General features: G+C 46.9%; 1 protein-coding gene across 1 annotated transcript; it reads right to left on the bottom strand.

Annotated features, from left to right (window-relative positions):
• Positions 1 to 1,833: 1,833 nt before the first annotated feature.
• On the bottom strand, positions 1,834 to 8,419 carry LOC130265429 (serine/threonine-protein kinase PAK 3-like). The gene is made up of 8 exons (XM_056514532.1): positions 8,412 to 8,419; positions 6,457 to 6,505; positions 6,032 to 6,144; positions 5,655 to 5,772; positions 4,809 to 4,908; positions 4,327 to 4,523; positions 4,097 to 4,234; positions 1,834 to 1,935 (listed from the first exon to the last, which is right to left on the bottom strand). The coding sequence occupies exons 1-8, from the start codon at positions 8,417 to 8,419 to the stop codon at positions 1,834 to 1,836; spliced, it is 825 nt and encodes a 274-aa protein (XP_056370507.1).
• Positions 8,420 to 15,163: the final 6,744 nt, after the last annotated feature.

Below are 15,163 nucleotides of genomic sequence, written 5' to 3'. Positions count from 1 at the left end.
AACATGTTTTGTGATATTGTACCATATGTTACACAGAGTTAAAACAATCACAACTCATTAGTATCTGAACTTCACTGCCCACTCTGCTTAGAAATGTTTCTTGAAGACAATTCATGTCAGAAATCCAGGTCACTGTAGATACAGATGAAAATCCTACCAAAAAATCAGTGTCAAACCCCGCAATAGGAGACGTTTCTCCTTGGCAGTGGCTTAGGTGCTCCTGGAAATCACCAGGCCTAGACACAAAAGGGCATCTTGTGTATTCAAGGGAGGGAGAGAAGCATCATGCTTACTCTAACTGTGACCTTTGCTAGCAAATCTTGCTAGCAGTTAATAAATATAAATAAATAATTTGTCATACTCTTAGCCAGAGCCAGGATGGGAATCAAAGTCTAGGTGACGGAAGAAGGTCACAAGGGCCTCAGCCTTTCTAAAACAGGTAAAACACAAAGTACAGTGAATTTGCCTGTTTTTTTTTTTACAGATCTATAGACAAGTGATGAAGCTTAAAAGATGACAGCCAAGGACAATCAACAGATATGCTGAAACTGAGTGAAGAGGAAGGAGATTTGCAAATTAACTTAAAAGCTGCACAGAAAGCTTCTCTACTTTTTTCAGTTACTTCAAGTTTTAAATGGCAAAGTATAGGAGTACTTCAACTTATTTCTATTAACTCTAGGATAAAGACAATCAAAAGCATGTACTCCTGCTTACATTAAGTAAAGCACAAGAAGCCATTAGATGAAGGAAAATTGTGTTTAGAAGGCTGAGGCAGCCTTAGGGGTAGGAGGAGTGGGAAGGCGTGGAAAGCAGCCTTGCGGGCACCACTCAAGGAGCATCCAGACCGTGAGCAACCCCTCCTTGTGGGTGTCCCAGAGACAGAGTCGAAATGGAGCCACAGCTTGGCAGGGAAAGTGCTGGGGCAGTGAGCTGTGGGTAGCAGGGGCTCCTCCACCTGGCTGGTCACTGACAGGCGTGACACACTGTGTGTGTGACCAGCACCCGGCTACAGCAGCTCAGCCCAGGTATGGAGGAGGCCAGGGAAGCACTGGAGTGGGAACGGGGCTCTGCAGGAGGCCCCGGTGGCTGCACACACCCATGGGGGATGAGGCTGGCCCAGAGGGTCCCTGAGGTGGGTCTGGGTGAAAATGGAAATGGGAAGCAGGGAGGAAGGGCTGGATGTCACTGCGAGAATGCCATTACCTGCCACAGGCAACATAGTGCAAGGAGGCGGGAGGAACAAAATGGTGATTCATGCTGATCACCGATCCTCAGGACAAGAGGCCCAGGAAGGACTGCACTTCTCCCTCCTGGTGTTGTCCTGAATGTGGTCTCATTGTCTGGTGTACATTACCTGGGAGTCTCTCTCAGCTGCCCATGATCATTCCCCAGTTCAGGTAAGCATACCTGCTCCTCTGAGCGCATTCTTTAGGCCTATGACAGGGACTGTCCAGCTTAGCTAGAGCATGGCAAGGAAGGGAGTCTTCCGTCACTCTGGATATTTTAGAATTTTATTGACAGTCCGGGTGAAACAAAGTTTTGAAAGAGAGTATCCTCTAGCTACTGCTTCATCTTCATCACTGGGTTGTCCAGGTGACCTGTTCAGGCTCACAGCACATGCATAATCCAGTTCTGCTGTATCACAGCTTTTCCTCTGACAACTTAATTCTAACCATGACAAGTCACCCATTTCTAATTAAAAGATATATCAGAGATTCATTACATTAACCATACACTATTCTTAGATAAACAACACTTTATTAATTAAGCAACCTGGGGATTATAGCACATCCTGTTCCCACTCCTCTCAGCTGGTGGGGCAGAAAGCCTTTCTCAGCTACAAGCGTCTCCTCTCCACTCTTCCTGCGCTTGCTTGGCTGAGATGATCAGAGCAGCCAGGCTGGATGCAGGATGGCCTGAGGTCACAAAGGGATGCTGCCCAGAGGAAAAACATTCAAAAGAAAAGATTCCTTGTTACGTGGCAAGACCACAGGCTCCAGCAGCATTTCTCTGGCTCCCAGGAAGATGCACAAAGAGGACCGAGGGCACCATCTGCCCCTCGGCCTTCCTGTGCCGCACCTGTCTCAGCCAGGCCCACGTGGCCCACCCTCCTCTTCATCCCTTCCTGCGCGGCTCCTCAGCTCGCAGGCCCTTTGCCCGCTTTGCTTTTTCTCACCTCCAGCAGCTCCTGGGCAGACCAGCGCCCGTCCTCATCTGCCTGCAGGCAGCACTTCAGGAAGAGGCGCAGGAGAGCCGAGTGCTGCCTCGGGTTCTGCAGTTTTGGGGGCCCGTTCCTTTCTATCAGTTCAAAAACCTACAGGAAAGGCAAGAGGACACTGCAGCTGCTCCTTTCCCAGCCACAACAGCTCTCAGCACACGCAGCCCCCTTTAGAAGCTGCACCTTACCCTCAGACGGGCTTCCCTCTGGTAAGGAGCTTCCCCTTCCGCCATTTCCAGCCCCATGATCCCCAGCGACCAGATGTCCACTTTGGGGCCGTAGGCTTCTCCTCTCACCACTTCCGGAGCCATCCAGCTGGGAGTGCCCACCCTGGAGCTGCGCTTCTCCCACAGCAGAGAGCCTGGCTTCCCAGTGTTCCAGCCACATGAGCTGAAGACGAGGCAGTCCTCCTCCCTCACCTCGCTGGCAAATGTGAAAAAAACCCAAAGCCCAGTGCCCAGCTACACTTTCTCTTGAGTCCTGAAATAGCCTGGGTGTGACTCGGCAGGCTTCCTTATTATAATAATGGGAAAAATTGTTTCAACTGGGCCTGGAAGGGAACAAACCGCCAGCCCCATGAGTTACCCAGGAGAGTTCCCTCCATTTGAAAGCATCTGGTTTTCCCCATTTTCAAGTCAGCTCCCATCAAGCAGGCAATTGCAGGGTTTAGAGAAGGAAGAATGACAGATCAGCAAGGAAATCCCAGCGGATTCCCTGGAGATGAGAACATTAGAAGCCCAAAGGTTGAAGAGAGGGAAGCATAAGGAAAAGGTGCCCTTTCAGCTCTCCTTTACTCTTCCATAGCCAGTGGCCGCCAGGAAAGGGGGGCCAGCGGGGCCTGGTCCCTCCTCCTGCCCCACCGTGAGGGGCAGCTGGCACTGGGGGATTCCAGGGCGAGAGGGACAACATCTCTAGAGGGCAGCTGGTGTGGGGCAGCTGTCAGGGGGCCTGTGGGGCAGGGAGGGGACCCTCCATGAAGGGGAAAGAGCCTTGGGCCGCTGGCAAGCAGCGCAAAGCCACGAACGGGAGAAGCCGTCCGCAGCACACGGCTTCCAAGGCACGGACCAGTTCAGACCCAGCGCAACAAGGAAGGGAACCTGGCAGGCCTCTGGAGGCTTCTGAGCTTTTATTGCCACTCCTGCTGAAACTAAGGGCTGCAAACAAACGTCTTCTGGCTACTTCATCATCTTTGTCTTCATCATTCTCTTCTCCAGCTGCTTTATTCACGCTAGCAGCTCTCAGTACGTGCGTGGTCCAGTTCTTCTGAGTCTCAGTTTGTTCTTTGATAGCTTCATTCTTATTTCTCCTTAAAGGATAATTCTCAGCTACCCTACATCTACAATACACCTACTCCTATCTAAACAATGCTCCTATTACAAAGCGTTCTAGACTCTACAGACCTAACTAAAACCTAACTAAACCTAATAAAATTTCCAAAGATGAAATATACTATCCCCGGAAGAGCTCCTTATAAAACTCAGGGGATGGATGCATCTCGGCCAAAAGAGCATGCATCCCCTGTCCACTCCTCGCAGCTGGCGCGGCACGTCTCCTCTCCACTCTTCCTGCGCTTCCTTGGCTGAGATGATCAGAGCAGCCAGGCTGGAGGCAGGATGGCCTGAGGTCACAAAGGGATGCTGCCCAGAGGAAAAACGTTCAACAGAAAAGATTCCTTGTTACTTGGCAAGACCACAGGCTCCAGCAGCATTTCTCTGGCTCCCAGGAAGATGCACAAAGAGGACCAAGGGCACCATCTGCCCCTCGGCCTTCCTGTGCCGCACCTGTCTCAGCCAGGCCCACGTGGCCCACCCTCCTCTTCATCCCTTCCTGCGCGGCTCCTCAGCTCGCGGGCCCTTTGCCCGCTTTGCTTTTTCTCACCTCCAGCAGCTCCTGGGCAGACCAGCGCCCGTCCTCGTCTGCCTGCAGGCAGCACTTCAGGAAGAGGCGCAGGAGAGCCGAGTGCTGCCTCGGGTTCTGCAGTTTTGGGGGCCCGTTCCTTTCTATCAGTTCAAAAACCTACAGGAAAGGCAAGAGGACACTGCAGCTGCTCCTTTCCCAGCCACAACAGCTCTCAGCACACGCAGCCCCCTTTAGAAGCTGCACCTTACCCTCAGACGGGCTTCCCTCTGGTAAGGAGCTTCCCCTTCCGCCATTTCCAGCCCCATGATCCCCAGCGACCAGATGTCCACTTTGGGGCCGTAGGCTTCTCCTCTCACCACTTCCGGAGCCATCCAGCTGGGAGTGCCCACCCTGGAGCTGCGCTTGCTGCGCTCAGGGCTGAGCTGAGCACAGAGGCCAAAGTCAGCTGAGGAGAAAAACAAAGCCTGTCAAAGGCAGCTCCCCCTGCCAAACCCAGCAAAAGCATTGCCCATGCCAAGCCTGACACGGCCACCCCGCTGCAGCTGGCTGCAAAAGCAGCCGTGCTCTGCTCCCACGGGGCCACACTCAGCCAAATAAGGCATTGGCTGCCACAAAAACACCCTCACCTTCCACACACTGGCCCAGCAGCACTTGTGGGCAACTGGCAGTTCACCCAAAAGCAGCCCCAGAGCACGTGCTGGCAACGCTGCACCTGCCCAGGGATACCCACCCAATTTGACAGATCCGTCCATGCCCACAAGAACGTTGCCGCTTTTGACGTCTCTGTGGATGACTTGGCGGGAATGAAGGAACTGCAGTCCTTGGAGGCACTGAGAGAGAAAGGACGGAGGCAAGGGCAAAAGTTCAGCACCTGATTACAAGCTACAGAAAAGGAAAGGGCTCCACGAGACTGACAGCTGTGTCATGGAGTTGAGAGGCAGGGCGCAACATGAGGGTCAGAGCAGAGAAAGGGAAAGAGCGTGCTGCTTCAACACTCTTCCAAGAGGTCTGTCTTCTTGGAAGGTGTCTGAGATGCCTAAAGCCCTTCCTGGTTTTGGTAAAAATGACATAAATTTTGGGCTAAGAGGTGTCATGGCAAATACTTTCTTGAGAGCCTTGTGGCAGCAGAGGATCAAGCAGCACATTAGACCTGTGTCCAGAATCCAATGCCATCTGGCCTGAAAGGCTCTCCTTTGAGGCTGAGGACATCTCCATTGGCCTGAGCTTGGAAATGTGCAACCCGCAAGCCTGCTTAGAGGGGCAAGGAATGCAGGACAGGCAGATAGGCTGCATGCAAAGGCTGAGAGGAAAAGCTGCCAAGACAATAGAAGTGAAAGCAAGAGAGCGAGGGAGCATGAGCATCAGAAGACAAACAGTATGCAAGCGTGCAAGAACAGAGCCAAGGGAGTGCAGGGAAACCAAAAGGCAACTCATTCCACATGTTCTTCCTTCTTCTCCAGGGTGTGACATCAGCTCCAAAAGAATGCCGTAAGCAAGAAATCCCTGCTGTTCCTACCCACCAGCTGACAAGGGCCTTGCTGGGCAGGCCAGGGCAAGCACAAGCGGGATCCCTCACCTCCCGACAGACAGCGCCGATCTGTCCTTCCTCCAGGTACACTGCCCTGAGCACATCCGACAACGTGCCGCCGTCCATCAACTCCATGGCCAGCCAGAGCTCCCCATCGACCAGGTAGCTGGAAGAAGAAAACCAGAGCATGGCGAGAGAGCAATGGCCACAGCTGGCTCACCCCACGGCCTGAGCCAGCCTTTTGCACCTGCTCTCCAAGCTACGTGTGCCACAAGAGATCATTGCACACCCAGGGCCACCTCCTGCCATGCCCTGGCGACGACTAGAGAACTCATCAACAGCTCCCTTTGCTGCCACGCACCAAAGGGCTTGCTCTCTTCTGCCTTGCCCTATCTAAAGGAGCAGCGACATGACAAGAGCCCAACCTGTCTAAGTAGGTGACGATATTGGAATTCCTGTTGTCCCTCATGGCCAGGATTTCGTTGACAGCCAGCTCCTCGCATCTCTTCCCACGAAGCCTAATTTTCTTGATGGCCACCTGAAAGGACATTGAAGACCAGTAACTTGACAAATCGCTTCTTGCCCGAGATCTCAGGGAGCACGGAGCCAGTGCTTGTGCAATGACGCAGCGAGCTGTGCCAAACTGCCCTGGTACTGGGCAGCAGAGCTTAGGAGAAGCACCACAGCCCGTGCCAAGAGCATTCTGCACTCTGAGCCAAGCACTCCGTGCTTCAGAGCAACAGCCTCTTCTGCAGACATGGAGCAGCCTGCCAAAGCTCCAGGCTGAGCTCACAGCAGTGGGGAAAGCGCTCCAGAACTGCAAAATCTGCCTCAGGTGTCAACACTTTACCTCTTGTCCCGTGCTGGCATCGAGGGCTTTATAAACAGCTCCAAATCCCCTAGAAAGAAAAGGGCAGCAGAGAAAGCCCTTCAGTCTGGGGCAGTGAAAGTAAGGCCAGGCAGGAGACGTCCCCAGGCTGCCTGGCCTCTCTAGAAAATGCCTGGCTGCAGCCTCTCTTCAGCCCGTAGCTCATCAGCCCACCAGCCTCTGCCAGGCAGGCCAGGGTGTGCAAGAGCAAACTCAGCTCCAACATGAAGAGCAAGGGCTGCTGTCAATCCCCACAGGCACACGCCCACTTAGCTCTGCTCCAAACCTAAGGGCAACTGTATTCATGTGTGGGTGTGCATGCATGCGCATGTCAAAAAGAGGAGTGGTTGGGAGTCTGACGATTCTTGGGTGCCAAGGTGCTGTTCTAGGTCATAAAGGTGCAGAGGCAGGAGATCTTCCAGGTCCTGCACCTTGTCACAAGCAAGACATTGCTGGCACCCAGTTGGCTTTGATGATGCCTTTGGACTGCCCTGACTCAGCAGTCCTGAGAGGTGGCAGGAGGGTAAGGCAGAATTTGACCATGTTGGAGCTTTCACACTCAAGTATGTTCCAGGTCACCAGGTACTGATCACATATATTTCCCCATATGTGTATATATGGATGTTTGTGTGTAAAGAACCAAACATCAGTGGAATGATCTGAAAATCCACAGAGCAGGAGTTCTTCGCTCATTGGAGTCCCGGAGTTTTCTCAGCTGCCTTTGCCTGACACTTCTCAGCCAAAGTGTGGCTCTGCTGCCATCCCAAATCTGCGCTTCCCTTGCCCAGCCTGAGTGCACGTGGGGCACGAGCTGGGCATGGCTGGAGATTTCCATGGCCAAAATCCCCCAGCACCATCACCTTTACATCTGCTCATTGCTTTGGATGACACAGAGCACACAACACCCATCTCAGCTGGCAAATGTCATTTCTTGCAGATTGCTACAGCCCCACTGCTGGTCGACAAATACACCAGAATCGATTTCAGTTGAAAAAAGTCATTTATTGCAAATTGCTACACCTGCAGTGACAATACAGGACTATACAAATCTCAGCTCAAGTTAAAAAAAGGAATTTATTACATGAGTACAACAATGCTATGCAAAATTATACAAATATCAACTTGAGTTAACAAAAACTTAATTTATTGCTAAACTCTACAACTCACTATTAGACAAAGACCAATTAGGTATTCAACAACTTAATTTATTACATACAAGCCTACAGCCTATATAGAAACACAAAAATATGCATTTCCTCTCTAAATAGCCCTACACTAAGAACCCAACAGATAAAGTTACAATTATACTACTTCATACATGTTTAAATAGAATTAAATGCATACGTATGCACATATAAACACATATACAACTATAACAATCTACAGGTGTAAATATAGATTAAACATTACATATTACATACTATATGTAAGTAGATATATATAAACCAAACCAAACAATATACAAATATCACAGTACAAATGTAAATATTCATGCAACTGCATCAATACAAATATACAGCTATACATCTCCACACATATGTAAATGCAGTTACACATAGAAATAGATCAATATACATAAAAAAATATAAAAATAAAAAACATATACCTGTGGAAATACAATATACCTTTTTATAAGAGTCACATACCTATAACAGCATCAATACAAATAGATACCTACATAATTGAAAACCCAGGAAACAGAACTAAAGTCAAATATAACAACATACTTAGATACATATATGCACATGCATGTAATTACACACATATATGTATATATACAAATATACACAAAGCACGTCCATAAATATAAAAGACATATGGAAATGCTCCCATATAAATAACAATTTACACATGTCAATAACCATCTAATTATCCCTCTCTATATGCAAATCCATGTATCTATAAAGAGAACTCTATGCAGAAAATAGGATTCCAACAGCGCCATCTTCAAGGCCTCTCCCTCTGGCTCCTGGTCCTGTGCAGAGCAGCTCTCCTGGACAGGGACAGCAGATGGCACATCTGGGGAAGCAAAGGGAACACTGGGTCAGGAGCAGGGCCTTTCCCTTGGCAGCACCTGCACTTCCATCAGCAAAGAGAAAATCTCAGCGCCTCCCCAGGAGGGCAGGAAAGGAAAAGCAGGCCGAGCGGGCCAGGGTGTGGCGAGCGCAGCGCGGCGGGACTGTCCCGCAGCCCCCGGCAGCCCGGCACAGCCGGCACAGCTCCCGGGCCCTGCCGGCACAGCTGCCTTGCCCCAGGACAGCCCCTGTGCCGGCCGGGGCAGCTGCGCTGAGCAGCCCCAGCACGGGCAGGGCCGCTCCTGCCCCTGTGCCGGGCACTGCCCACGGCCACAGCCCACGGCACCCTCACCCCACCCTGCCTCACCGGCCCAGGGGCCTCACCCAGGCTCTGTGCCATGCAGCTTGGATGCATGACATTTTATCAGGCACTTTCCTATTGATTCAGATATTAATGAATTTATAAGGGTTTAATGGTCATTTATTTGATTAAGATGTTTTAAATTAGACATACTGAAGAGGTTCAGTACAATATAGGTTCTGTAGGGTGTCCCACCAGAGGGTATGTCAGTTTGTGACAAAGTGTAGAATCTGTGTCTAGGTTCTCCAAAGCATACTGGAATTAAAAAAAATGAATAAAAACCAAATGAAGACAGAAATTTCATTTGCTATTAAATACCTCTCACAAGGCACACACATGAAGTACTTATAACTGTTTGGTTCTTGTCTTAACTGGTTATTTGAAACACAGGGCATGTGATTACAGATATTAATCTTTATATGTCATAGGACATTAGCACAAGTATTCTTCCCTAGGAAGTGCTGGAAATCAATAGCACTTTATTTGAAGTGGGACAAATATTTACAGACAGACTTCCACAACGAGTCAATTTACTAATCCTTCCACCCACAGCAAAAAAAATTAACTCGGAAGTAAAAAAAGACACATTGTAAACCTACAGACTATTGAAAACAAATAATCTGATTGCACTATAACTGGAAAAATGTATCTGTTTCCATGTATGTAGTGGAAGAATGTCCCAAGTTATCAGGACAAGAGAGAACAAATGATTTGGCAGTACTGGTAACATTATATCTACCCCAAGTACTCTCACCTAACTGTTGAAATTATTGGTCTTCTTTACAGTGGTTAAACACATTTTATTTATTATTTTATTTGTAATTTTTCCCTTCAGATAGTATGAAATTTGTCTTTTGAATGTAAATCTTTGGTATAGACAAAAAGCAGCTTAGTGCCACAAACAGGATTTTACAAGGATTTTCCTTGGTTTCACACTGCTGCTTTTCAGAATAGATGTTAACACAGCTGAAATCAATCAGGTTGTTTTGTTGTGGTGTCTAGGAAACAGCAGTGGCAAATTAACCCATATCACATCTTTTTCAGAAGGAAACTCTAAAATCTCTTGGTGCTGTGGTTCTAGTCCTAAAAGAGGATTCTTTCAGATTTTAAGGCCTTTAATTGAAATGCACCTGTCACTGACTAAGGCAGCCCTGGAGGATGTGCCTGCAAACAGCTCCACTGCTTTAAATGACAAGTGTCCCTAAAGTGATTCCCAACTGCTTACCTCACTCCAGATTGCATGACTGCCCTTAATACAGTTTGGCATAGAGTAAAATTAAAATCCATTAGGTGATCTCTGGCTATAAAATGCCAATTTTATAGTAAAACCTCGATAATATCCTTGGAAAGGAATCAAATAGGAACTAGAGATGAGGGCAGAGGAGAGAGAGAAGGAAAAGGGGGAAAGAGAGATGGGGAAAGGGAAAAAGAGGATAAGGGAAGGAGAAAATAAGTTCACAGTGCCACAGACTGTGAGCCATTGGTGCTGTTTCTGTATGTCCTCAGTTGCCAAGTGTACCTGAAGCTGCCAGGTGAACAAGAACTTTACAATTCTGCCCCACCAGGGATCTCCCCAGCACGCACTGGACTATGTTAGTTATACCACAAGCACTTTGTGCAAATATGGAATGAAATATTCTGTGTTTCTGACTCTCTTCCAGAAAGAAAGAGGGAACAGGCCGCAGGTGCTTCTGCAATCAGTGTGAAGTCAAAAGGAATGGGAGTCAGAATGGGGGAAAAAAAACCAAAACAACAAAAAAACCCAGCATCCACTACCAAATTAGAAAAGCAAGATTTCAAAGCTTGGTGATTGCCACAATGCCTCCTGTAAAAAGATACCACCCGTGGGACTTTTTGTGCAGCTTTAAAATGAATCATCACTGGACAGAAAAGTTCATCTGTGCTAATTAAGATTCATGGGAATCTCAAGGCATTACGTGTTTCCATATTTTAGTGTGACAACACAATAATGCACATAATTTATATGTTTATCATATTGATATGCATGTATGCATGCAAGAGGGAAACTGTGAGAAATTTCCAGATTAGAATCTGCCTTTTTTGAATGTTTGGTTTTGTGATCCTGATCCTGCAATTATATACTGCATTAGAACAGAAAATACAATAAATTGGGAGGAATTACTACAGAAATGTACACACTGCATGCAATACTTACCTTGTCTAAGTTCCTTGCACTTTACTTGATTACCTGCTCTGTCTCTAATTCAAACAGAGAAGCATAATGAAATATGCACTCACTCTGCCTTTTGTTCTCTTGTTGGGAAAAAAAATGTCTGTCTTAGCACCAATTTGTCTTTTTTTCCATTCACTGTTTTGTTGTAACAAAATGAGTATTTTGAAAGGTTCAAGCCTTTAAACCTACACAAGCAAAATAGCTTCTATATTTAAAGATTCTAAATAGAAGTTTCTTTTAATGAAGAATGCTCAAAAACACACAGTTAATTCTAGAACTGAGTGTTGAAAAAAATCTGTACTGATCAAGAAGGAGCATGAAAATCTTGTCTTTTTTGTTTGGTTGGTTTTGTTTGTGGGGCTCTTATTGGTTTTGATTCTGTTTGTGGTTTGTCCTTTTTTTAAAATTAGTGTTATGCATATTATTGGGAAGAAAATTATGATAGAGGGATAATGATTTTCAGGAAGATATACTTTTCTCCATGTTTGTATTCCCATCTGTTACTTAACTCTGTAACTGCAAAATTAAAAGTTGCTATCATCTCTGAAATACCATGTGCAAGAGTATACATGGAAATTGTCTTTCAACTGTTGACTGTAATAGTTTTGAAGTTTTTGCTCTCCACAAGCTCAGAGCAGTCTATCTGCCTGTTGTACCTCAGATAAAAAAACGAAATTTAAAAAAACAGCAACTAAACAGGATTGGTTTTAGACTCTGACCTGGAATGCTGCAGCCTCTGGCCTGCCCCTCATTGCTTCCTCTGAAAGGATCTCCAGCTGCAGGCTGGGGAGCAGCGTGGCTGCTGCAGCACCTGATGCCACAGCCTGGTCCCTGACCTAAAGGGAAAAAACAAACTCAGCACTAACAGTAATTCTCCTTCAGACACACCAGTTGGGATGAACTGGGTCTCCTTGAGCCCATTGAGTGGACTTGCATTGATTGCTGGACCTAACATCCATGAATAAAGCATGACTGAATTTTCATTGCAAATAAATCTCTAATGCATTGTGCTAGGAGAGAATGCTACCAAAAAAACCAAAAACCAAAGAACAACAAGAACAGTAAAAAACAACCTTGCCCTGGTCTGAAAAGAGAAAGGCCAAGGATATGGCATGTCTGTACTGTAAAAACACAGCACTTGCTGCATGACATCCACTTCCAAAGTTTGAAAGAAGCCAGTGTGAAGATGGTGGTGGCACAAAGAAAATTTTCTATCAGCAGAGTTTGCAGCAGGTGAAACACACAGTTTAGGTTCTGTCACTTTCCATGAATATCACAGAAAAGTAACTTGGAAAAGGTATTTGAAAATTAAATTAACAACAGTTTTGGTGAATGCAGAAACTAAAATAGAGTTTCCCATGTTGTTAGGAATTAAAGATGTAGGAAGGGAAATTGACAAGTTATGAAAACACTTCTTCTGCACTATGCTGCTCTAGATTAACAACAGTTATGAAACTATCTGCCACTAGAGCTATAGTTAAAAACAGTCCTTTCTCCTAAATAATTAATATATACTGCTTTGTTGGACCTTCAAATAGTCCTATACTAGAGCAAAATTGCACAAGTCCGAGAAATAAATTGAGATTACTATTGAATTTAAAATATGCTTTATAAAAATGAAAGTTTCTGACCACAGATTATAACTTCTTGCCCTTTCTTTTCCTTATTATGATGTTTTTAGGAGGTTTGAGTAGCAGACACAAAGACAAATGTGTGACCTCTCATTACTCAGTAGAGGGTTAAGTCCACAATTGCAGATTTGTTTGTGATCCATTAATCTTCACTTGACAACCAGACAAAGCGCTCAGTGTGGGAAGGAAAGTGAATTTTTTGGTAACTTCTAAATTTAGAACAAGTTGTTGTTGTGCCAGAAATTTGCATTTTATTTCACAGTGAATTTTAAGATAGAAGAATTTAAGGGGGGAAGCTTCAACACTAAGGAAAGGAAGTGGCTTTGCAACAACAACTCCACTGATGTTGGGGCTAGGTTTCTTTTCTTTCGGTCCTTCTGGCACATAGAATTCTTCCCATAAGTTGCTAAGAAAAAATGAGTCCTGGGCTCCCAAAAGCTCCCTTTTATGCCCCTATTCGTGCCCTTCACTCTGTCACCTGGTGAGCCAGGCTTACCTGGACATTCTCCTGTAGCTCTTCCACCTGCTGCCTCAGCTGCTCTTCCTGCTCCCAGGCTGGGAACAGCTCTCCCTGAGGCTGGCCTGGCACCTCTGCTAAAGCCATCTGCTCATGCTGTTTCTCTAGAAGGACCTGCACAGAAAGCAAGAGAAGATGGGTTTCAGCTTGCCATACAACATTTGTGGGCCAGGACTCTAAGAGTGATGGGCTCACACATTCCCAAAGCACTGTGCTGCTGCTCTCCTGGGTCATTCTCTGCCCATGGGGAGGCACAAATTCCAAAGTGACACTGGCAGTACAATCAGGGTCAGTCTGGGACTGAAGCTCCAAGAGCCTCTCAGGCAGCTGACAGGGAAGGGGTGGCATTTCTCAAGGGTCTGCTGAGAGCCTCCTTCCACTTCTGCTGTGTCCTCTTTGACTTTTCATTGTGACTGACACCCAGCCCTGTCCCACAGCTCCATCCTGGCTCTGCAGGTGGCTTCCAGTGTGGGCTCATTCCTTGTGAGAGACACTTCTGGAGTTCATGTTCTCTTCAGGCCTGCACCACCATTCCTGCCTTTCTGATATCTACACTCTTATTATATTATGTATTATTATTAATAATTTCTCTTATTAGAAATCCTGCTCATTCAAATGATAAGGATGCATCACAGATCCTCTGATGGAGGTCAGAGAGCCTCTACAGCCACCTCAGTATATGGAAGAAGACCAAGGTGTTATTCTTCCTCTTTTGTCAACTGAGAATTAAGACCAGCAGTAACAGAGATACTCATAAGGCCCCATCAGCAAATCAACTTACACACCCCTAGGGACACCAGGGAAGAAAGTCCTGTGTCATGTATTGCATATATGGCCAGAGTTACCAAACACCACCTAAAACATGGAATTGTTCCATGTCACTAGGACTGGGAGAAATTTAGAGAATAAATTGGGGGCTTCAGGTCAGAAGAGGATGGAGGAGGAAAACAACTCTGAGGGGGAAAAAAACCCATTTCTGGAGGAAAAACATCTCTGCCTGCTCAGGATCAGTTGATAGAATATGTCTCTCCTCTTCTCCTGAAGGGATGCCTTTAGGTGAGCTTTGAACCTCCAACTGCCTCTGACCAGAGTCGGGAGAAACCAATTATGTCAATGTTACATAGATAGATAGATAGGATGCTTGTCATGGGAGCTTGTCAGGGCTCCTTATGGGGAGCACTGTCATGTAGGCATTTGTGGAAGTGTTCCTGAGAGGTCCATCATGAGCCTCCCTTTCCCCAGTCTAAAGATCCCTCAGCACATCTGTCCTAGTTTGGACAAACTTAGGGGAAAAAACCCCAGAAGAGCTCCCCAGGGAATAAACCCCAATTCTTTATCCCACTGGACTTAAGAAAAACTATTTCACTCAGGGGGAAAAGTGGAAAAAACCTATTTATTAACACATACAAGAGAAACACTTCCCAGCACAGATCCAGATGACAAAAAAAATTTTCACCGAGAGAGAAAGAGAGACGTGGACGATTCGATCTTCACTAGAAGGACGAGATGCTTCTCTGGCCGGTGTCCAGAGGCAGGCCGCAGGGTTCCTCCGGAGCGAGCTGGTGCTGATCCTCGGGAGGTGGGGGGGGGGGGAAGGGAGAGGGAGAGAGAGAGAAAGGGAAGAAAAAACAGCCAGCAGGCCTTAAACAAGCGAGCTAAAGCAAATAATTCAAGCAATATAAAGCCAAAAAATCAAGAAAAAAAACCAGCTAACTAACACACCAGGCAACGAACTACGACCACAGCAGCGAAAAGCCACAAGCAGCAGCCAGAGCCAAGCGAGCCACCGCAAGAAGAGGAAAAAAAGAAAACCAAGGCCAGTCCACAGGCCGAGCCCAGGCGGCCCCTCCCCCGGGAGCAGACAGCTTCATGGCCAAGGGGGGCAGGGTGAGAATTCAGTCAAAACACCAACCCAGGACATTCCACCCCTTATCCCATATCGTGATCATTGACACACGATTGGGATATACA

This window comes from Oenanthe melanoleuca, chromosome Z (assembly GCF_029582105.1).
Source record: "Oenanthe melanoleuca isolate GR-GAL-2019-014 chromosome Z, OMel1.0, whole genome shotgun sequence".
Lineage (NCBI taxonomy): Eukaryota > Metazoa > Chordata > Aves > Passeriformes > Muscicapidae > Oenanthe > Oenanthe melanoleuca.
Note: the sequence above shows the minus strand (reverse complement) of the source record. Positions and strands in the feature narration are given on the sequence as shown.